Source organism: Athene noctua, chromosome 27 (genome assembly GCF_965140245.1).
Source record: "Athene noctua chromosome 27, bAthNoc1.hap1.1, whole genome shotgun sequence".
Lineage (NCBI taxonomy): Eukaryota > Metazoa > Chordata > Aves > Strigiformes > Strigidae > Athene > Athene noctua.
This window is the reverse complement of record NC_134063.1, coordinates 4,204,056-4,225,625: the sequence shown is the minus strand read 5'-3', so window position 1 is coordinate 4,225,625 and position 21,570 is coordinate 4,204,056. Positions and strand designations below refer to the sequence as shown.

At 58.1% G+C, this 21,570-nt stretch overlaps 3 protein-coding genes across 4 annotated transcripts; 2 read left to right on the top strand and 1 right to left on the bottom strand.

The window, feature by feature from the left end:
• Positions 1-2,304: 2,304 nt before the first annotated feature.
• DUS3L (dihydrouridine synthase 3 like) lies at positions 2,305-11,936 on the top strand. 2 transcript variants are annotated; one of them, XR_012635238.1, is made up of 16 exons: positions 2,320-2,363; positions 2,631-2,964; positions 3,426-4,010; positions 4,652-4,693; positions 4,792-4,944; positions 5,041-5,157; positions 5,555-5,620; positions 5,708-5,818; positions 6,408-6,504; positions 7,055-7,130; positions 7,438-7,626; positions 7,715-7,843; positions 9,518-9,642; positions 10,478-10,673; positions 10,772-10,876; positions 11,296-11,936. XR_012635238.1 is itself a non-coding variant. In XM_074927816.1 (13 exons), exons 1-13 carry the CDS (start codon positions 2,320-2,322, stop codon positions 9,588-9,590), a joined length of 2,016 nt encoding a protein of 671 aa, XP_074783917.1. In that variant the 5' UTR covers positions 2,305-2,319; the 3' UTR covers positions 9,591-9,709. The 2 variants fall into 2 exon arrangements, 1 of the variants encoding a protein (XP_074783917.1); XM_074927816.1 differs by lacking the exons at positions 10,478-10,673; positions 10,772-10,876; positions 11,296-11,936 and having other exon boundaries at positions 2,305-2,363; positions 9,518-9,709.
• Positions 11,937-13,843: 1,907 nt separating this feature from the next.
• On the top strand, positions 13,844-15,627 carry LOC141971046 (uncharacterized). Its single transcript, XM_074928120.1, has 3 exons — positions 13,844-14,331; positions 14,430-14,534; positions 14,954-15,627. Exons 1-3 carry the CDS (start codon positions 14,043-14,045, stop codon positions 15,625-15,627), a joined length of 1,068 nt encoding a protein of 355 aa, XP_074784221.1. The 5' UTR covers positions 13,844-14,042.
• A 1,308-nt stretch (positions 15,628-16,935) lies between these two features.
• On the bottom strand, positions 16,936-19,155 carry LOC141971106 (la-related protein 6-like). The gene is made up of 3 exons (XM_074928227.1): positions 18,989-19,155; positions 18,496-18,706; positions 16,936-17,940 (listed from the first exon to the last, which is right to left on the bottom strand). The coding sequence occupies exons 1-3, from the start codon at positions 19,153-19,155 to the stop codon at positions 16,936-16,938; spliced, it is 1,383 nt and encodes a 460-aa protein (XP_074784328.1).
• Positions 19,156-21,570: the final 2,415 nt, after the last annotated feature.

Here is a 21,570-nt window from a genome sequence, read left to right as displayed (position 1 = left end):
CTCAGCCGAGTACAGCAAGTCAAAAGCACTCTGACTTCAGGCTTATTGCCCCACAAAAACATCAGTGAAATCATTTCATTAATCCCCAGGGCCTCATTTCCTTCCTTCCTACCCTCAGCCAAGCTGAAGCTTAAAATAGTATTTTGCATTCCTCATATTTCACTCCAAAACTAATTAATACCCAATCAGCCAAAAGCTCTTCTTACAGCAGCCTGGCTTGATCATGCAACCTGCCCACCCTTGGCAACAGCCCTACCAGGCTCCCAGCTCCTCCCAGAAGACATTTCTGAGGGAGCATCTGGAGAGAACTGCACTACAGCAACAGAAAACAGGAAAACACCAAAATTAAAGCCCCACATGCAATCTTACCTCTGTCCCACGTGCAGACACAACTCTTATATGCCCATAAACAAACTCAGTGCTGCAGTAATTCCCCAACGCCACAAGTGCAGCTGCTCTTCACCAGCTTCTAGCAGCCCCTAAAGGCAAAAAACATGAGTTACCTACTGCTTCTTCTTGGTACCTATGTTATGACACATGGTTGAAACTGCACTCCAGGCTGCTTTCCTGGGCTCATGAAAACAAAGAGGTAATTTTTTATTCACCTAAAAGGGCCTGGCAAGGCCATCAGATTCAGTGCAGGGTGGGGGACAGGAAAGAAGATTGAGCACAGGTCTTTCTTCATGTGGACTTCACAGCTATTTCTCGCCCTCTCGGTAGCCCAGGCCAAGTGTGACCCAAACACAGGGCTGTGCAGATGATGGAGTGTAACTGCAAAGAAGGGATACGAGCCTAAGCTGGAAAGGAAGCCTCATCCAGGAGAACTCTGAACACATCACCCCAAGCCCCCTTGCTACAAGATCATTCCTGCTCGAGGCACAGGCACACCAGACAAGACACTGGCTGTTTCTGGCATGCAGGGACTATGGACCAGGAAAGGCTGTAATGACTGTCCCAAACACATGGGGAAGATGTGGCAGCTCCAGAGGAGGGAGCAAAGGTCAGCGTGTGCCATCTCACACCAAACACCCCACACTTGACACATCAGTTGTTTTTCAGCCTGAATTTCCACCCATGGACCCAACACAAGGGCAGACTTTACACTCCAGCCAGTCTCATGAGCCCCATTCTTGCTCACTGCACTTACAGGAGAACGTCATTAACACAACCATCAGGAATGGGTGGCAGTACCTCAGATCTGGAGTCATTTTTGTGTTGGCTACAGCCCATGTCAGAGGACAACCCCAGTCTCAGAACAAGGTGGCCTTGTCTCATGGCTTCTCCATCCATCCTGCAGCCTGCCCATGGCAGAGGAAGACACGACAGCACACAGCCCACTGTGACAAGCACAGACCAGTTCTTCCCATCTTCTCAGTGACAAAAAGATGAAGCCCTCGTGTGCCTCAGCTGGGTTGAGCTTGAAAATGTTTCCAAAGGGCAACATGGAAAATCCTGTTGCCAGAGCAGCTGCAACAAAATTCTGCCCGTGGGACAGCTCCAAGGCAGATTTACAGCTCAGTGCAACAGGAGACGGCTCATCCCCTCAGTTTAGGCTGAGCACCTAGCAACCAGGCCTTACATTTACTGCTTTGAAAAAAATCCCAAGCATGCAAAAAAACCCCACACCAAGCACCCTGCATAGAGCACCATCTTCTCCATCAATTTTGTGATTCCAGCTGACAGCCAGGATGTGACAGAAGAGCCAACCCTCCCCCTAAAATCAGGGAACATCTCAGAAGTCACAAGACAAAAGCCAACAGGTGTATTTTTTCTGTCCCTCAAACCATAACTATACCTGCTCAAGAGCAAGGCCTGGACAGCACCTGGTGTTAATCCCTGTTAATCGTGGATCCCTCATGAAAATAACACTCAGGACGTTCCCCAAAATAAAGAGAAGCCCTGAAGAACCACAACGAGGGATGATGGCTCTCCCAAGTGTAAGGGCCTCACACTGGCCTCCTCTCTGCCTCAGGCAGCCCCGACACGGGGGGCTGTGAGCAGCCCCTCGGCTCAGGCACTCCCCGGGGCAGGGGAACTGTCTGCCCCCACAGCCAGCCCTTCCTGAGGGCCTCCCTCAGCAGACAGCCCCCGGTGCCTCCCAGCGAGCCCAGAGGCCTCAAGGTCTCCCGCAGCCGGACAGACGCGGCCCTCAGCAGCGCTGTGACCGCCCGCTCCCGGCCCCGAGCCGCCCGCCCTGCCCGCCCTGCCCGCCGCTCTGAGGCGGCCGGGCCTCCGCCGGCCCTTTTATACCGCCCGCCAGGCTCGCGCTCCCCGTCACGTGGTCCCGCCCCGCTCCGCGTCATCGCCGCGTGCAGCAACATGGCGGCGGCCGTGGCGGCGGGGGTGGCGCCGGTCCGCGCCCGGTGAGTGCGGGCCTGAGGCCGCTGCGCCCCGCCCTTGCCCCTCCCGGCCCCCCGGTACGTGCCCAGCCCCGCTATAACCGCCCCGGTACGTGCCCGGCCCCTCCACAACCGCCCCCCCCCACCCCCCGGTACGTGCCCGGCTCCACCATGACCGTCCCGGTACGTGCCCGTCCCGCCCCGCCGCAGGCAGCCCCTTTCCCCCGGCCCCGGCCCGGACACCCCGCTCCCCGCTGTGGCTGGGCTCACTCGGGTGCTGTGTCTCCGCAGGTTCCTCGCCTCCAAGGAGCAGTTCCATGCCTACCTGCGGGCCAGGGGCAAGCCCGGCGGGCAGGCGGGTGGTAAGGAGGAGGAGGAGGAGGAGGAGGAGGAGGAGGAGGAGGTCGAGGAGAAGAAGGAGGATGTTGGCAGCAGCCAGAGCGAGCCCCCCGCCAAACGGGTGAGGTCGGAGGGCCTCGGTCAGGATGGAGAAGGCCGAGAGGATGCTGGAGCGGAGGAGAAGGAGCCCACGGGGCGGAAGCGGGCCCGGGGGCAGAACAAGAGCAGGCCGTGTATGAAACCCAACCACTATGAACGGAGCAGGCTGTGCCCGTCCGTAACACAGGTAGGGAGTGGGGGCCCTGCTCTGTGCTCCTCTGGGGAATTTGGGACCCTCGTGGGCCCTTCCTGCTCAAGGGCTGCATTTATTTGTAAGTCTGGGAAAGCGCATTGAAGATAGAGCTGCGCCAGGGGTAAACTCCCAGCAGGGAGAGTGTTGATGGGGGCTGTGCTGGCAAAACCGTCTCTGTTGGCTGGCTGGGAGAGGGTGAAGCGGGATGGGTGTCAGCTTCCCTGAGGTGGCAGTGCTAAAATGTCCCCTCGGGTGGGTACGTCACTGCCCTTCTGCGACACGTTCCAGCAGGCACTTTCCTGGGAGCATTTCATGGGGCACCCAACGTCACCGGGGGAGCGGTGGGTGCTCAGAGTGGTTCTGGCCCCTCTCTCACCCCTCGGCCGGAGGGTACCGGTGTGCCCGGGCAGGCAAGCGGGGGGCAGAGGTTTTAACCTCCTCTTTATTTTTTTAAGGGGTGTGCAGAAAAGTGCTACTTCGGCGCACGGTGCCGCTTCCTTCACGACGTTGGCGAGTACATGGCCGCGAAGCCGGCAGACCTGGGGCGCAGCTGCGTGCTCTTCGAAACCTTCGGCAAGTGCATTTACGGCGTCACTTGCCGCTTTGCCCAGGCCCACCTCGGGGATGGCTTCCAGAACATTGTCAACACGGACCTCGCCAAGCAGTGGGAAGGGAAGTCACTGGTGAGGAACAACCTCTCCAAAGACCTCCAGCACCAGCTGCGCAAGAGGAAGTTTAACTTCAGGAAGGCTGAGGAGTATCTCCGTGGTCTGGCCAAGCCCCACGGTGATGGCGGAAAGGGAGGCAAAGCCACAGGGCGCTCTACAGAGGAGCAAGAGGAGTCCAACTGTACAACCCCCCAGGATGGCCCGGGAGACAGCCCCGAATGTCCTGTGCTACCGGAGCAGGGAGAAGATCCCAAACCAGACGCCTTGCAGAGTCCTGGCTGCCCAGGTGGCGAGGAGGCTTCCTCCACCAAAACAGTGGGTCCGGTGACAGACGAAGACGTTGTAAAGCTGCGGTCGTGTGAGAAGAAGAAGGTGAGAGTTTGGTCGAGGGCTGCCGTCTCTTGTGTACCTGTGAAGTGGTTGAGATTGTGCTTGGGAAGACAGAAGAGACCTCTTAGCTGGGTGAGAGGCAGGCAGAGGACAGAGCTGCCTGGGGACCACGTTACTGTCATGAGGGGAAGGATGCAGGAAGGTGAGCTCTTGGGGCTGGGGTGGTGTCCTTGGAGGGGTGAGAACCAAGAGAAGCTGCAGCCCTTGCATGTGAAGGAGGGTAGGGGCTGAGCTGTCAGTGGGGTGGGAATGATCTGCAAGGAGAGCCAAGGCTGGGGTTGGTTGGTTTGCATGGTGCTCTCCTGGGGTGAGAGCATTGCTTCCTTCTCCTCTTCATCACCTCCTCCCTCGCAGCCGTTAGTCAGTCTGTCTAGCCTCTGTGTCTGTAACTGCTTGGATTTTTCTCCAAGCTGAGCAGTGAAAACAAATGGTTCTGATTCTTTTATCCAAATGATACATTCTCAGAGAATAGTTGAGGTTCTTGAACAAAATGCTGATTTCCTGCATTTCCCACTGAGTTTCACCTAAGACAAGTGATAAAATTTCTAACTGGAATATCTTCCTGTTTAACCACTGCTGGTTCAGCCCTGCTAAGATGCTTCTCCATCCTTCTTGTTTTCCAGTTGGAAATCCAAGGCAAGCTCTACTTGGCTCCACTGACCACGGTGGGTAGATAATTCTGTCCTTTTGTCAAAATTTGACATCGCCACATTAGGAACAGAGCAAATCCCCTGACAAACCGTTTCTCTGCTGTCTCTTTCAGTGTGGTAACCTCCCTTTCCGAAGGATATGCAAGCGCTTCGGGGCAGACGTCACCTGTGGAGAGATGGCTGTGTGCACAAACCTGCTTCAGGGCCAGTCCTCTGAGTGGGCTCTCCTCAAACGGCATCATACTGAAGATATTTTTGGGGTGCAGGTGAGTGCTATCATGTTGATAACCAAACAAATGATATCTCACTTCTGAGGAGAAAAGCTGCTCCTTGAACTCATGTAACCTGTCCCCCTTTGGCAGCTGGAGGGGGCGTTTCCAGACACGATGACCAAATGTGCAGAGCTCCTCAACCAGACAATTGAAGTGGACTTTGTAGATATCAATGTTGGGTGTCCCATTGACCTGGTCTACAAGAAGGTAAGATGTTCTGCAGCGTGTTGGGCTTCCTTTGATAGGTGCTTGTCTTTTGCCTTATCCCCTGCTACCTGATCTCCTCCTGCCAGTCTGATCCAGAGCTCCCAGTTTGTTTATGGGCACTAGACTTTAGCAAGAAGGTGAATAAGCTGTTCAAAGAGCAGGGCATGGTCAGCTGTCTCTGCCTGGCAGCAGGCAGAAGTTGAAAGGGAAAAGCGCTGTTGTTTTTTTTTTTTGTTGTTGAAGAATTTTCTCTCTTGGAGCCTTTCTCCAAGCCTTGAGATGCTCCGAGTCTTACCTGTGTTCCCTGAGCAGAGGGCTGCTGTTGAGCAGCTCCAAGGAGGCTCTTTGCTGTGCAGTGAAGCAGAAAGTCTTGACTCTGCTGCTTTTTGTCTCCCAGGGAGGAGGCTGTGCTCTGATGACTCGGTCCAACAAGTTTGAACAGATCGTCAGAGGGATGAATTTGGTGAGTCAGAGCACCTGCTGGCAGCGGGAGATGAGCTGATGGAGCCAACTCCTGCCTGGGCCTGGCTGCACTCTCCCATTTCTGCAGGTGCTGGACGTCCCACTGACTGTGAAGATACGGACGGGGGTGCAAGAAAAGATTAATGTGGCTCATAAAATAATCCCCAAGATCCGAGAGTGGGGAGCATCCATGGTCACGGTACGGGGATACTTGCTGTGGTATGAGATTGTTGGCTGGTGTGGAGGATTGTTGGCATGACGTGGAGGTAACCTTAACCCTTCCCCACAGCTGAGTAGCTCTTTCAAATGCCTTTGACCAGCCTGCCTACTACATTTTGCTGTTTTCTGCTAATAGCAGAGAAAAATTCAGATGCAGGAAGCATTTTCCTAGGTGCTCCTGAGCCTTGTATCCATTATGAAGGGAGATGGTTTCTGCAGTGCTCTGGAAAAGAGGTTTCAGCCCAATAAGCCTTGTTATAGCAGGGCTGGAGAAGCGATGGGGCCATCTCATTCACACGGGGCTGAGTAGTTCCTGCCCACAGTGAATATTCTCTTTCAGTGTGAGCAGTCACTTCTTGCTCTGGCTTGCAAATAGCCAAAATATTCCTCAGAATGCACCCAGCCCTTTCTCAGCTTTGCTAACCACTTCCACAGCCTGGTAGCCACAGGGAGCTCTTACCTCAGCCCGCTGCCATTGCCTCTACAGAAGCACGTTCCCCTGGCACTCCTGTTCTGCCCTGCCTCCCCTGAGGCATTCCGTGAGGTCTTACTACAACTTTTTTCCTCAGCTTCACGGCCGATCCAGGGAGCAGCGGTACACGAGGGGTGCTGACTGGGACTACATAGCTGAGTGTGCTAAAATAGCAAGCCCCATGCCTCTTTTTGGTAGGTGTTTCTGTTGTTTTTGTCACGTGGGCTGAAAGTGCTGCGTGTTTGATTTGGAATATCTTAAAAAAATTAAAAACGGGCTCCCAAGGACATTCAGCCTGAGGGAGAGGTTGGAGTACTGCTGCTGCTGAGATGATGGAGGGAGTTACCAGCAGCTCTCGTGCAGCGCAGATCTGCCTGTGTGCTTGGGGCTGGGCACGACAAGCACTGAGTGGAGTAGGAGCAGAAGGGACGGGCAGGACACAGAACACTTTGTCTTTAGCGGGTGCTTTCTCTCTTGGGCACCGTGGCACAGACAGTCCCAGCTAAACTGTCAGGGTAGGAGTTGGGAGTGGAGGAGAAGAGAGGAGAAGGTTCTCCTTTTCTTTGTAAGGGGAACGTTAATCAGAAACATCCCTGGGAGTCTGAACATGAGCCCCAGAACCTCCTTGGACAATCTGGCTTTTGGATCCTCTGTCCATTTTGAATTTTATCCCATGCCTGGATTAACTCATTTTGACTTGCCCTCGTGTATCACTTTGACCTCTGGCTTCTCCCTTCTGGACAGGAAATGGTGATATTTTGTCTTATGAAGATGCTAATCGAGCCATGCAGATGGGTGTTTCAGGAATTATGATTGCAAGGCAAGTGCGTGTGTGTCCCCTTTGCTTCTGAGCTCTGTCAGTGCAAGAGTAAAAAAAAAGAATTTAAAAACCGCTGAACAAACCCAAAACATGAGAAGTTTCCTCTTGCTGAAACTACCCTTTGAGACTTGGTAAAATCTGTTTGTGTCTGTGGGAACTAACAGCAGCTTCCTATTGAAATTGGAAAAAAAAAATTAAAGCAGCATTGGCTGTCAAATAAGTGCTGGAAAGTCTTTTAAATAAGTTGGCATCTTCAGAAGCATCAATCATGGGAATAACTGCACTTTTTTTTTTTTTTTGGCTACAGGGGGGCACTCATTAAGCCGTGGCTTTTCACTGAAATTAAGGAACAGAGACACTGGGATATCTCCTCCAGTGAGAGATTTGATATCCTCAAAGACTTCACCAACTATGGCCTTGAGCACTGGGGGTCAGATACTCAGGGAGTAGAGAAGACCAGGAAGTTCCTGCTGGAATGGCTCTCGTTCCTGTGCAGGTAATTCTCCACGGCTGAGAGGGTCTTTAATGCACCAAGCCTGGAGCCTTTGAACAACAGCACACGCTGCCATTGCATTTTATTCCAGGTATATCCCAGTTGGCTTACTAGAACACCTACCTCAGAAAATTAATGAGCGGCCACCTTACTACATGGGGAGAGACTATCTGGAGACGCTGATGGCAAGCCAAAATGTGGATGATTGGATTAAAATAAGGTAATAAAGCATTGAACTTCATTGGAATTGCTCAGAAGGGACATTGCAGAGCCTCACAAAATCACTGTGCCTGCAGGGATTCTCCAGAGAGGGGATGATGGCTCTTTCCCATCAGTTTAAGAGGTTGTAAGGGTTAACCAGTACCTTGAGGTTTTAACGGAGTTTGGAGTTGCCATAAAGAGCTCTCTCAATCCCTGTAGCTGCTTCAGCAGGTCATCCAGTACCCGCTGCAAATCTGGAATAGGTGACCTCTCTCATGACACGCTGTTTGTCCCAGAACAGTCACAGGAACCGAGAGACGAGAGCGCAGTGATGGGGCGTCTCAGGCTTTCGGCACCGGATCCCTCCGTGCTCTGCCCCCACAGTCCCACCCTGCCAGCCCCACCCAGACACCAGGCAGGCAGGCAGTCCCCATCCCCAGGTTAGGAGTGCTGAGCATTTTCCCCATTTTTCATTTTTTGATTTTTGAGTTCATGCAACAAAGTGCAGGAAACTGTTTTTCCCCACACCTACGAGTCCTCAGGCACTGGCTTGAAATGACTTTGGAAGCTCAAAGACAGTAAAAATATGAGCTCGAGCAGCCAGCTGCTATTTCCCGTCTCATGGAAACGGAGATTAGCAAAAATAGAGCATGGCTACAGCCTTTTGTGATTTTTCTAATCCTCATCCATTTTGTTTGTACTGGGAACAGCTGCCTAAAACCATATTACAGGTACATCGAGTTTTGATCAGAATTTTTAAGTGCCATTTTTCTAGCAGAACCTGCCTGTGTTAGGCTGCACAAAACTTTGTAACCTGTGGTCTTTGCAGTGCTATGTAACAGACATTTATAGCCATAAGAACTCAAAAATTTAAAGCAGTTTAGGTTTATTCATTAAAGCTCATGTGAAGGAGATGCAAACCAAAAGCGGGGTTCTCTGAGCACTCTCCACTTCTGCTTTTGTGCTGTAGATCCAGGCTCTTGCGATGCAATTTTATGCCCTGCTGGGATATTCTCTCTCTGACATGTCTTATGGAAAGTTTTAGTGATGTTTTATTGAATCAGCATCCAGGAAATAAGTTAAACCTCCTTGACTATAAAGAAAATCACTCTGCACTGAAAACACAATGTGTGTTCCAAAGTGTGAAATAGTTGAAGTCTTAAGCTAGGATAAATCTGATCGCAATAGAACTGGCTTACATCATTTTAAGATCTGACCTTAATACTTTTTGGCACTGACAGGGTTTTGGCTCTGCATAAGCACAGCGAGAGGTGGGGAGCTGCTTTTCGAAGGCTCGTGTTGATTTTAGGCATGTCATTGCCAGCAGCGAGGCTGGTATTCAGGTCACCAAACTCAGGAACCCATTTTGGCATCGTCTCTCGGTGACTCCCCAGCAAGAAGAGCATTGCCCTTATCTGGAGGCTGCGTCCCTGCAGCGCAGTGGTCAGGGTTAAAGCTCAGCCCCAGAGCTGGTTTTGTGCAGCAGTCCTAAATTTTTGGGAGGGTAAGGGCTTTATTTGACACATCTGACTGCAGTCGCCATCGCTGTAGAGTGATGGAGCCATGCAGCAGCTGCGTACGGGTGGCTCTGTTGTACTGAACAAACCTCTCCTTGGGGTTTTTTTTGTGGGTTATTTTTGTTTGATTTTGTTTGTTTTGATTTGGTTTGGTTTTTTGTTCTCCTTTCTTCCAGTGAGCTGCTTCTGGGACCTGTACCTACCAGCTTCACCTTCCTGCCTAAACACAAGGCAAACTCCTACAGATAGGGCTGATGAGGCCCTTTCCCATGGCAGTGGGTCAAGAGGAGGCGTTAGGCTGGTGTGTGTCGAGGAGCGGGGTTGCTAAGCTGTGCTCTGAAATGAAATAAACTTTTATGTTTTTAGAAGCGAGGTTGCCTTCACGCCCTCAGTATCGGTCCCTGCCACGAGTTATGCAGCAGGTGGTGCCTCACTAATAGAGAACAGTCTTTTTAAATAAGAGGATACAGTCCAGGAGAGATCTTTGACCTCCAGTTCACGGTGGGAGTTGTCCCGACTCACCCACGCCACACATGGTTCACACAGCAGGACTGAGAGGGCTCTGTTCCTACCAGGATGTCCTTGGTAGAGCTAAATCCTCCAGGTCTGAGGAGGGGAGGTACTGACACGAACCCTGATGTCCCATAGAGCACAAACAGTCCCAGCATCTCATTGTCGGATGTTGTGCAGAATCTAGTACTTTCTGGGAGCATGGAGTAGGGTGCAGAATCTCCTCCTCGGTATCACACACGTGGGGAAAGACTGACCCCTCTGAGGAGGGTCCAGAGCTGCTTGTTTCATACGTGAGACTGAAAGACCTGAAGCACTGCGTGAGCAGCGCCTGGGGAGAGCATGTGGCCGAGTGACACTGCATGACCTTCCCTCGTGCCCTCGAGGTCCTTTTTCCTGTCTCTGTCACTCCAGGCAGAGCAGCGAACAGAATCACAGGCAGGAGACTCAAATGCATTTGCTCTGTGGCATGAGGAGGCTGTGGATGCAGCTTGGACCCCACACAACTTGCCTGAAGGAACTTTTTCTCCATGAAAAAACAACTATTAAGAAAAGAATTTCTACCCATGGCATCTGAGAGGTGCCCGTAGGGGTACCCAGGCCCTCTTAACCCTTTCCCTCCCCAGGTGGAACTGGGGTGGTTTCTGGGGGCGGGGCGTTACCATGGCAGCCCCAACATTCCGTCCGGGACACCCCAGAGAGACTTTGGCAACCAACAGTCACCACAAACCATGGAGCTGCCACCAGGGTGCTCGTTCCTGCGCGGCTCCTGCAACCCCCCTGGCCCATGGTTCCTGCGTCTCTGCGAAATCTCCCCCCAAGGTAGGCAGCGACCCCGACCCCGACCCCTGCAGCCCGGGGACGCTCTTGGGGGCAAGAGCGGAGCTGAGCGCCGGCCATGGCTCCCGTCTCTCTTCCAGGCTCAGCCAACCTGTGCCCACTGCCTGGGCAGGAGCAGCCCTTCCCTGCAGCTGGGACACCCCCGGCGGGGGGGGCACCCCACGCTCCCCAGGCCCCTCCAGCAGGTATGGCACCCCTCTCTGCTCCGGCACCCCGGCACTTTCAGCGCCCCCGACCACGGGCATCCCAGCGTCCCCATCACTGCCGTGTCCCCTCCCCAGGCAGTTTTCACAGGAGGGTTCGGCAAGCCCGGGCGAGGGTCCCTGCCCTCGCCTGGCTGACGTGTGCCCAGTAGAGCCCACGGCCAGAGAATTTACCAGATACTTGGCGCCATCTCTGCCCCTTTCACCTCGGAGAAGCCAGTCTCCTCCCCGATTTGTGACCCCCTCCCTTGGGCACAGCAGCTCACCCCGCGGGCAGCGCCCCGGCCACGAGCTCCCCACGTGCCTGGCGCAGAACTGGGGGGTGTTGGGATGGGGGCTGGCTCGGTGGGTGCCCCCAGAGGGTGCCCCCGGCTCAGCACAGCTCCCTCTCCCCCACACAGGGCTGCTGATGGCTCCGTGTGGCTGCTGCTTTGATCCCCGAGTCTATGGCTACGAGTGGACCAACACGCCACCACCGCCCACCTCCATCCCCGGCTGTGGGAACGTCGAGGGACCGTCGGCTCCCGTCAACACCGCCGGCACGGCCACCTCTGCGGGGGCACCCCTGGGCACTGGCATCGCCCCAGGCAGCGACATCCCCCCATGCCCCGCTGCTGACTCCTACAGCCATGGACCTGGAGATGTGTCAGATGACCTGTTTGTGACCAAGGAGATGCTTCAGCAAGAGGCCCTCAGGCTCCTCGGTTGCTCCCTGGACACGGAGGGGGTCAGCCAGAATGGGCCCAGCAGCAGCCTCACACCTGGGAACCCTGGGGACACCGGCGCAGCCATCGCCCCCTGTGACTCCCCCTCTCTTGTGCTGCCCAAGGAGCGGCTCAGCCCGGACTCCAGCATCCCCGACACCATCGACGGCGTCCTGGGCCTGGAGGACTTTCTGCTGGGGCTGGAGGCCCAGGAGCCATGCGGGGATGCGGGGATGGAGCCGCCCCCATCCCAGCCGGCCGTGCCAGAGAAGCGGGGCTGCAAGAGGAGGCAGAGCAGTCAGTCACCGCTCCCCAGCAAGCGCAGGGCGCTCGCAGACAGACCGGGGGGGCCAGGGGGGAAAGGAGACTGATGTGGGGAGCCGGGCAGTGGGCGACAAGGGTGGGGATGTTCAGGTGTTTGGGGGGGACGGAGGGCATTAGAATAGTTTTGATGGGATGTTCTTTGTTGTTTATTGCAATTAAAATCTCTTTTCTTCAAAACAAAACCTCTCTGTGTCTGTGTGGGAGGGGGAGGCAGTGCAGGGGGCACCGCGAAACGGCACCCAAGGGTGCAAGAGCCCCGCTGAGCCCCAAATCACAGCCGGCCAGTCCTGAAGGGCACCCAGCCCCCCCCAGGGCCGAGGCACCCCCAGCGGGGCAGGCAATGGCGGGTGGGGGGACTCCTCCAGCCCCTTCCCCAGGGCAAGCAGCCCTTCGGCGGGGCAGCCGGGACAGACGGCTCCCTGCAGGACTCACAGACAGAGCCCCACGCAGACAGCAGCACGGAGCCCCTGGCACCAGGACAGGCCTGGGGGGGCCAGGGGGGGCACGGGCACACACCCCAGCCAGGGCCCAAGGCCTTGGTCCTGAACACGCCAGCGGCCCCTCCCGCGGGGACAGGGCTCGCTGCAAAGCCCTTCCCAGCCTCGAGACCTTCCCGCCCTCCCTCGCCTCCCACCCCGCTCAGCTCCGCAGCCCGGCATCGCCTCAGCGCCGCAGCAAAAGGACCCCAAATCCCCCCAGGAACGGGCAAGGAGGAGCTGCCGGCCGGCCTGAGACCCTCCTCCCCTGGCCTGGCTGCACCCTGGGCACACACGAGCCCGGGACGGGGGCAAACTTGAAGAAGAACAAAAAAATTAAGAAATCACTGCACAAGCCCAGAAGTGCCTGGAAACTTCCCGTCTCTTTATTGCCCCTTTCCCACCCGAGCTCCACAACCTGGGCCCAGCACAGGCCACGGCGCCTGCGGGAAGCGGCCTCAGCTCCCCAGGCTGATAGAGCTGGTCCCTGGCAACTTCAGTGGCCACAAAGGGAAAACGGCTGTTGCCACACTCGGGGTGAATTCACTCAGGGGACCAGGTAGGCCTAGGGGTATTATTACAGACTGAGGCGAAGAAAAATTCAAGCCCTCCCTTTGCCTTTAGGCCTCTCTGTCAGGTGACCATCGTCCACAAGTCTCCCTCTGACGTTTTCTTCAGAGCTCCTCTTGCTACAATCCTACTGAAAAATCCCTTCTCGTTGTCAGACACATCACCGGACGCTTCCAACTCTAACCGAGCTTTGGCCTCTCCTCTCTCCTCCCTGCGTGTGCGAGCCACGGCTCTGCCCCTTCCTGCCAGGCCTGACCTTGCTCCCAGAGATGGTGCAATTCCTTTTGCCTCTGCAGCTCAGCGAGCAGGTCCCTGCTCGGCCAAGCCCCCTTCTGCCCCCTCGCTTGACGCCTGACACGGGGCAGTTGCCTGCTCCCCAGCTCCTCCAAGGTGCTTCTTCAACCCTGAGCAGCACTCGCCGGCTCCTGAGGCCTCACCTGCAGGTTGCCAGGGACTCTGCTAAGTACCTCCCCGAAGAGCGTAACGTTTGCTCTCTCACAACCCTCCGGAGCAACTCTGCTGCCCTTTCTCCTCCTTCCAGTGACCAGCTTCAACTCAACAATCCTGTCATGGCTCTGGCCCAGACAGTGCCCTGCCGCCCCATGTCCCACCAGCCCTTCTGCACTCCCTCCAAGCCAGTCTCGGGGGGCATCTGTCCTAGTTGCCTCCCCGAGTCCTTGTGACAAGAAGTTCTCCCCACAGAGCTCAGGACTGTTTCAGCCCTGCTCGTCCCGGCAGGACGGGATTCCCAGCGGGTGTTACTGGGCAGTTGGCAGCTGCCACAAGGACCAGGCTCAGCGCTCCAGAGATTTCTCCCGGTGCCCGCAGAGGAACTGCGCAGTGCTGGCGTCCCGGCTGGGCGAGCGGCAGGAGACACCCACTGGGACATCTGCTTTGTTGTCCATCCCCCTCAGCCTCACCCCGAGGCTCCCAGCCACGTCCTCGTCCTCGCTGTCAGCCCTGCAGCATCACACCTCTCCCTGCCCTCGCCTGCCCTCTCCTGCCCCTCCTGCCCCTCCTGCCCCCTCCGTCCCAGCACTCCAGGTGTGGGGCTCCTGCCACCAAGTCCCCCTGATGCCAAGGCTGTCCCAGCTCTGGGCACGGACCAAGGCTTCCAGCCCAAGGCCCCTGCACCCACAGGCCCCTCTTAACCCTTTCCCTCCCCAGGTGGAACTGGGGTGGTTTCTGGGGGCGGGGCGTTACCATGGCAGCCCCAACATTCCGTCCGGGACACCCCAGAGAGACTTTGGCAACCAACAGTCACCACAAACCATGGAGCTGCCACCAGGGTGCTCGTTCCTGCGCGGCTCCTGCAACCCCCCTGGCCCATGGTTCCTGCGTCTCTGCGAAATCTCCCCCCAAGGTAGGCAGCGACCCCGACCCCGACCCCTGCAGCCCGGGGACGCTCTTGGGGGCAAGAGCGGAGCTGAGCGCCGGCCATGGCTCCCGTCTCTCTTCCAGGCTCAGCCAACCTGTGCCCACTGCCTGGGCAGGAGCAGCCCTTCCCTGCAGCTGGGACACCCCCGGCGGGGGGGGCACCCCACGCTCCCCAGGCCCCTCCAGCAGGTATGGCACCCCTCTCTGCTCCGGCACCCCGGCACTTTCAGCGCCCCCGACCACGGGCATCCCAGCGTCCCCATCACTGCCGTGTCCCCTCCCCAGGCAGTTTTCACAGGAGGGTTCGGCAAGCCCGGGCGAGGGTCCCTGCCCTCGCCTGGCTGACGTGTGCCCAGTAGAGCCCACGGCCAGAGAATTTACCAGATACTTGGCGCCATCTCTGCCCCTTTCACCTCGGAGAAGCCAGTCTCCTCCCCGATTTGTGACCCCCTCCCTTGGGCACAGCAGCTCACCCCGCGGGCAGCGCCCCGGCCACGAGCTCCCCACGTGCCTGGCGCAGAACTGGGGGGTGTTGGGATGGGGGCTGGCTCGGTGGGTGCCCCCAGAGGGTGCCCCCGGCTCAGCACAGCTCCCTCTCCCCCACACAGGGCTGCTGATGGCTCCGTGTGGCTGCTGCTTTGATCCCCGAGTCTATGGCTACGAGTGGACCAACACGCCACCACCGCCCACCTCCATCCCCGGCTGTGGGAACGTCGAGGGACCGTCGGCTCCCGTCAACACCGCCGGCACGGCCACCTCTGCGGGGGCACCCCTGGGCACTGACATCGCCCCAGGCAGCGACATCCCCCCATGCCCCGCTGCTGACTCCTACAGCCATGGACCTGGAGATGTGACGGACGACCTGTTTGTGACCGAGGAGATGCTCCGGCAAGAGGCCCTCAGGCTCCTCGGTTGCTCCCTGGACACGGAGGGGGTCAGCCAGAATGGGCCCAGCAGCAGCCTCACACCTGGGAACCCTGGGGACACCGGCGCAGCCATCGCCCCCTGTGACTCCCCCTCTCTTGTGCTGCCCAAGGAGCTGCTCAGCCCGGACTCCAGCATCCCCGACACCATCGACGGCGTCCTGGGCCTGGAGGACTTTCTGCTGGGGCTGGAGGCCCAGGAGCCATGCGGGGATGCGGGGATGGAGCCGCCCCCATCCCAGCCGGCCGTGCCAGAGAAGCGGGGCTGCAAGAGGAGGCAGAGCAGTCAGTCACCGCTCCCCAGCAAGCGCAGGGCGCTCGCAGACAGACCGGGGGGGCCAGGGGGGAAAGGAGACTGATGTGGGGAGCTGGGCAGTGGGCAAAATGGGTGGGGACGTTCATGTGTTTGGGGGGGACGGAGGGCATTAGAATAGTTTTGATGGGATGTTCTTTGTTGTTTATTGCAATTAAAATCTCTTTTCTTCAAAACAAAACCTCTCTGTGTCTGTGTAGGAGGGGGAGGCAGCGCAGGGGGCACCGCGAAACGGCACCCAAGGGTGCAAGAGCCCCGCTGAGCCCCAGATCACAGCCGGCCAGTCCCGAAGGGCACCCAGCCCCCCCCAGGGCCGAGGCACCCCCAGCGGGGCAGGCAATGGCGGGTGGGGGGACTCCTCCAGCCCCTTCCCCAGGGCAAGCAGCCCTTCGGCGGGGCAGCCGGCACAGACGGCTCCCTGCAGGACTCACAGACAGAGCCCCACGCAGACAGCAGCACGGAGCCCCTGGCACCAGGACAGGCCTGGGGGGGCCAGGGGGGGCACGGGCACACACCCCAGCCAGGGCCCAAGGCCTTGGTCCTGAACACGCCAGCGGCCCCTCCCGCGGGGACAGGGCTCGCTGCAAAGCCCTTCCCAGCCTCGAGACCTTCCCGCCCTCCCTCGCCTCCCACCCCGCTCAGCTCCGCAGCCCGGCATCGCCTCAGCGCCGCAGCAAAAGGACCCCAAATCCCCCCAGGAACGGGCAGGGAGGAGCTGCCGGCCGGCCTGGGACCCTCCTCCCCTGGCCTGGCTGCACCCTGGGCACACACGAGACCAGGACGGGAGCAAACTTGAAGAACAAAAAAATAACCCATAAAACAAAACAACAAGAACAAAAAAAAAAAAAAAAAAAAAAAAATCACTGCACAAGCCCAGAAGTGCCTGGAAACTTCCCGTCTCTTTATTGCCCCTTTCCCACTCAAGCTCCATAACCTGGGCCCAGCACCAGCGGGAAGCAGCCTCTGCTCCCCTGGCGTGGCCGACCAATGGCGCAGGATGAGGCCCCCATTGGGTCCGTCCCCCAGTTCTGGTGCTGTGCTGGGGAGCTGAGTTCCTTCCTTAGGGCAGTCTCAGTGATGCCGCTGGGGTGAGGATCCTGCTCTGCACCCCAGGCAGGCGCGGGCCCATCGGCGTCAGCTCGGCACAGCGCAGCTCCCAGTGCTGCCTCTGCTCAGCATCTCGCCTCACACGCTGCCCTGCCCCGAGCATCGGCCTTGCCCCAAAACTCCTGTCCCTGGAGCAGCTGCACCACCACCGCCCCCTGCAGCTCTCAAGGTCTGTGGAGAGTTGTTCTGCTCAAAAGGAGGAAAACAAGAGAAAAGAAAAATCCCCAAACCCAAACATAAAGAAGTCTCAGTGCCGAAGGACGAGCTCTCCTCTTCCAGTGCTGCTGTAGAAGCCCTTGGTGCCATCGGGGCTACGGGGCAGGCGAAGCACCTCGTCCCACCGGCCAAAGGGCTCAGGCACCCTCTTCGCTTCCAGGGGATTCTCGGGAGGAAGTTTGGCATCAGGAGAGGAGCTGCTGCACCAGGGCGCCCAGGCACCCGCCCCACTCCCCCAGCCACAGCCGCGGGGGCTTTCAGTGCTGGAGCAGAGGCCGTAGCTGCTGCTGGTACCCAAGCCTGTCCCAAGCGGAGGGAAGACTCTGCTGGTGAGAAGCGATCCGGTGAAGGCGTTGCTAAAATCGCTGGGCTTGAAGTCGCCGTCGGGCCAGGCAGGTGCCAAGGGGTCCTTGTTCAGGAGGGATGGTGACGTCAGGGCACCGTCCATCTTTGGAGAGCTGCAGAGCAGGGAGTCCCCGATGTCGGAGGGGAAGGTTGTGGTCGCTGCCTTTGCCTTCCAACCCAGCTGGTCCACCAGCTCCTCCACTGCCTCCCTCTTGGCCCCGGGTTTCTTCTTGGAGCCCTTCCCACAGAGCCGGACCACCCTGATGCTCTCACCACCTGGGCGGCTTTGGCGACCAAGGTCCTCAAAGGCCTTGCGTGCGCTTTCCAGGCTCTCGTACTCCACCAGAGCACAGCACTTGCTCAGCAGCTCAGGGAAGCGTGACGTGTATTTCCGCACATCTGAAGGCAGCTTGCGGCCCGGCCGCAGGATGCGGATGGAGGTGATGGCACCAAAGGGGGTGAACATCCTCGTGATGGTCTCAAGGAAATTCTTCTGGAGTGGTAGCAGCATGTCCTGCTCCTGGGGCAGCAGCTCCCAGGCCAGCAGAAGTTTGCTGGGAGGGACGCTCAGGAGAGACTCGGGGATGGGGACCCGCCGCCTCACTTTAGTGCCCTCCTCATTCACCTCCAGCAGCTCCGAGAACTGCAGGGCATAGAGCGTGAGCCGCCAGTCACGCGTCAGGTATTTCACCTGTGGGAGAGAGGGGGCCACCGTGTCCCTGTGAGTCTCCCCAGGCGGGGACCACCCTAAACCTGTCCTCCAGGCAGGCTGCAACCCCATCAGCCTGAAGTCACAGCAAGGCAATATCCTCCTTTCCCATGAGCACCTCTGGGGTGTGCAGAAGGTCCCCAGTGCCCCCCGGACCGTGACAAGAAGCTGCAGCTTTCCCGTACATCACACCATCAGCTCTTCCCCGCAGATTTCAGTGAAGCGATGATCTCTCCCAAAGCAGCCCGGGGGGATCATGGGCAGAAGAGTGAATCCAGCCCCGGGTGTGGTTTGAGGGCTGTTCACCCCTTCCCCAGCCACCCTCTCTGGCTGGAGAACTGCTGCAGCACAATGAAGGCAAAGAGCAGAGCCCAGCTCTGCACCATCAGCACTTTACCAGGACACAGACAGCCCGAGGGGAGCCTGGACCTCCCTGTACACCCCACCAGAGACAGCCAGAGCACACCCAGCCACCCTGACATGCTCCACATGAAGGCCATTCCCCACCCCAGCTGGCCAGTGCCAAGGGCTGCTTACCTTCTTGAAGGACGTCAGCAGTTTGATGCTGATGAAGCCCATCTTGTTCTTCTGGACATGTTTCAGGAGAAAAGCATCCTTGGCCAGATTCTCATCAGAGAGATAGAACTCCACCTGAGACACAATCCTCTGGACCAGCTGCGGGTCAGGCATGGAATAGTGGCAGCCCAACAGATCATTCCCCAAAGCAACACTCGTGTCGCAGAGGCTCCTGGCAGAGCAGCAGGGACACAGGTGTGAGTTGGTGGCCTTTGGGACATGCAGCATTGCCTGGTCCCAGCCACAACAGTGCAGATGGCAGAGACACTGTTGAGGCCCAGGGCCATCAGCTTCACCCTGGCTACAGGGAAGCAACACCAGCCTGCACACTGTGAGCCTCCCAGGGCTGGGACATGAAACTGGACCCATCCCAGACAAGGGACATGTTCCCTTGGGGACACACAGGAGGCAAAATCAGAACTCAACCCTCACACGTGCCCCAGCAGCCACGTACCCATCAAAGCTCTTCAAGAAATCCTTCTGGCTGAGCAGGGCAAAGGAGCGGCTCCGTGGTGAGAGGAGATGCAGTGCTGGGAAGGAATTGCTTTGCATTGGCAGAGGGGTGCTGCAGCTGGATGGGGAACTGAGCCCCAGGGCCACCCCAGAGCCATGTGAGGACATCATCCTTCATCTGGGACATTACACAGGAGAAGAACAGTGCTGGGACACATCCTGACTGTGGGCAGAGCCCTGCTTTGGGCTGTAGCCCCCACCCTCATCCCAGGGACAGGGGAGCAGAGGCAGCTCCTTTCTGTGCCCTTACCTGCTTGGCAATGCTGGAAAGGGCAGAAAATCCCAGCACTACATCCTAGAGCCCCACCAGCAGCAGGCCCCAATCCTTCCCACCTCCGAATTAAGACTCCTAGATATGAAAGGAAAAGAAAGGAAAAGAAAGAAAGAAAACCTTAAGAGCAAGTAGACTGCTGGTTTATAAGAACAGCCACCCAGGAAGAGCCCCAGAGGGTGGTCACGGACCTGCCCCCACCAAGATCCACCAGGCTTCAGGTGAAACCAGTTTGCAGGTTAAATGGTCCCAGCTGAGCCCCAGGAGCAGCTGGGCTCCTCCTGTAGCGAGTGTGGAGCCTGGAAAGGCCGGCAGAGGCAGAGGCAGAGGCAGAGGCAGAGGCAGAGGCAGAGGCAGAGGCAGAGGCAGAGGCAGAGGCAGAGGCAGAGGCAGAGGCAGAGGCAGAGGCAGAGGCGGGGCAGAGGCAGCAGTACCGGTACCAGCACACTGTGATACGCAGCGGGGCAGTGAACTGCTGCCATGAGGCATCTCAGTCTGTGCCTCAGTTTCTCTGTCTCGCACAGGGACAGTAACAGTCACATGGAGGTGGAGGGAGGGCTCAGGCCAGGGCACTGTTTGGGCAGCTGGGGCTGCCTGCTGGCAAGCAAAGGTCCTTCTTCCTGCAGAAATACCCCCCACCCCAGTGAGGGGCAGCGGAAGAGCCCCAAGAACGGGGTGAAGCCCAGGGAAGGGCATGGGTCCCCTGGGAGGGGGTGATGCTGCAGGGCAGGGCAGTCCATGGCTTCAGTACAGGATGGGGAAGGAGGTCCAGGATGAAACTCATCCCCGTTGCTTCTGCCCCACGTTGGGCAGCAGCTGGAGGGCAAGGGAGGTGAGGACACAGGGGAGCAGCGGGGGGTGATGTCAGGGCGGGGGGGGGCGCTGTGGAGGGGCTGTGAACCAGAGCTGCTGTCTGGAGAGGTCAAACCTGGGAGCCTGGCCTGGCCAACCCTCAGACCTGGGGTTTAGCTGACATTTCTGTGCCCTGTGGCCACAAAGACTGACCAAAGGGCTCATCACACCTCCACCTTGAGTCCCCCTGCCCCAGCCACGTGGGGCTGCTCCCGATGCCCCCCCAGGCTGTGCCGCTCTGTCCAGCTCAAAGCTCATCCCTGTGGGACGAGTCACAGGGACCGACAACCCCAAAGCGCTCCCGGGATGTCACACTCCCCTGGTTTCCCTGGGGTTTTGGTGTCACCACCCCACCCCTGCCACCCCCACCTCCAGCTTTCTCTGCTGGTTGGGAACTGGGTGACGGTGAGATGGTGGGTGGAAGAGAAAGTCCTGGGATGGGAGAGGTGGCCAAGAGCTGCCCGGCACGGGAGCTGGGAGCAGCCGCAGGCCCTGAAGGGTGGTGGCACTTGGTGACGGGTGACAACGAGGACACACATCACCTGAATCTGCCTGGGAAGCAGATCCACCACCAGCCAGGACACCCCAGGGCTAAACCCACCTCCACCATCCTGAGTTGTCTCTCCACTGGAATCACACACATTGGCTGGAATCACGCGTGGTGACGGTGCTGCAACCCACCCCTCGCCCATGTGCGGGTGCTGCCTGTCCCTGTCACCGTCCCTGTCCCGGCAGCCCGGCTGCCCCCAGCCTCCCCCGGGGTCCCACCGCGGGGCCCAGCAGCTCCCCACCCTGCCAGCCCAGCGCCCAACTCCCCGCAGGGATTTGCCCATCTGGGAGGGGCGATGGGGCCAGAGGCAAAGCGGAGCTGGGGGGGTTTAACGGGATCATTTTGAGCTGCGCTTTGCCTTCCCCTCGCAGCCGGGAAGGCTCGGGGTCAGGAGCTGCTTCTCGGCCCCCCAGGGAGCCAGGGGGAAATAACCCAGCCCCAGCCTGAGCCTCAGGATCCGAAGGGGCTCAGGCGGGTCCAGCCATCCCTGCAAGACCGGGCATAACCCGGGGGGAGAGGGAGGCAAAGACACGGGGGAAGAGGGGCTGAGGTGAAACGTCCCCTTCCCGAGGGGTCAGAGCAGGAATGATCCGTCACTTGTCACATCCCTGTCCCGCTGCTCCTATCCTCCACAATTTGTTTGGAAGTGTAATTAGAAAATGCTTCTTGTGGCCCCGTGCTCAGCAGCAGCCCGACCTTTCAGCCTCTTCTCCCCTCCACGAACGCTGGTGTGATGGGCACGTTACCCCCACAAACCGGCCGCTGTTTCGTGGTGACTCTGCCTTCCTGCAGACACCAGATCCCTGCCCAAAAACTGCTTTAATCAGACTGCACGGGGCAGCTCCTGCAT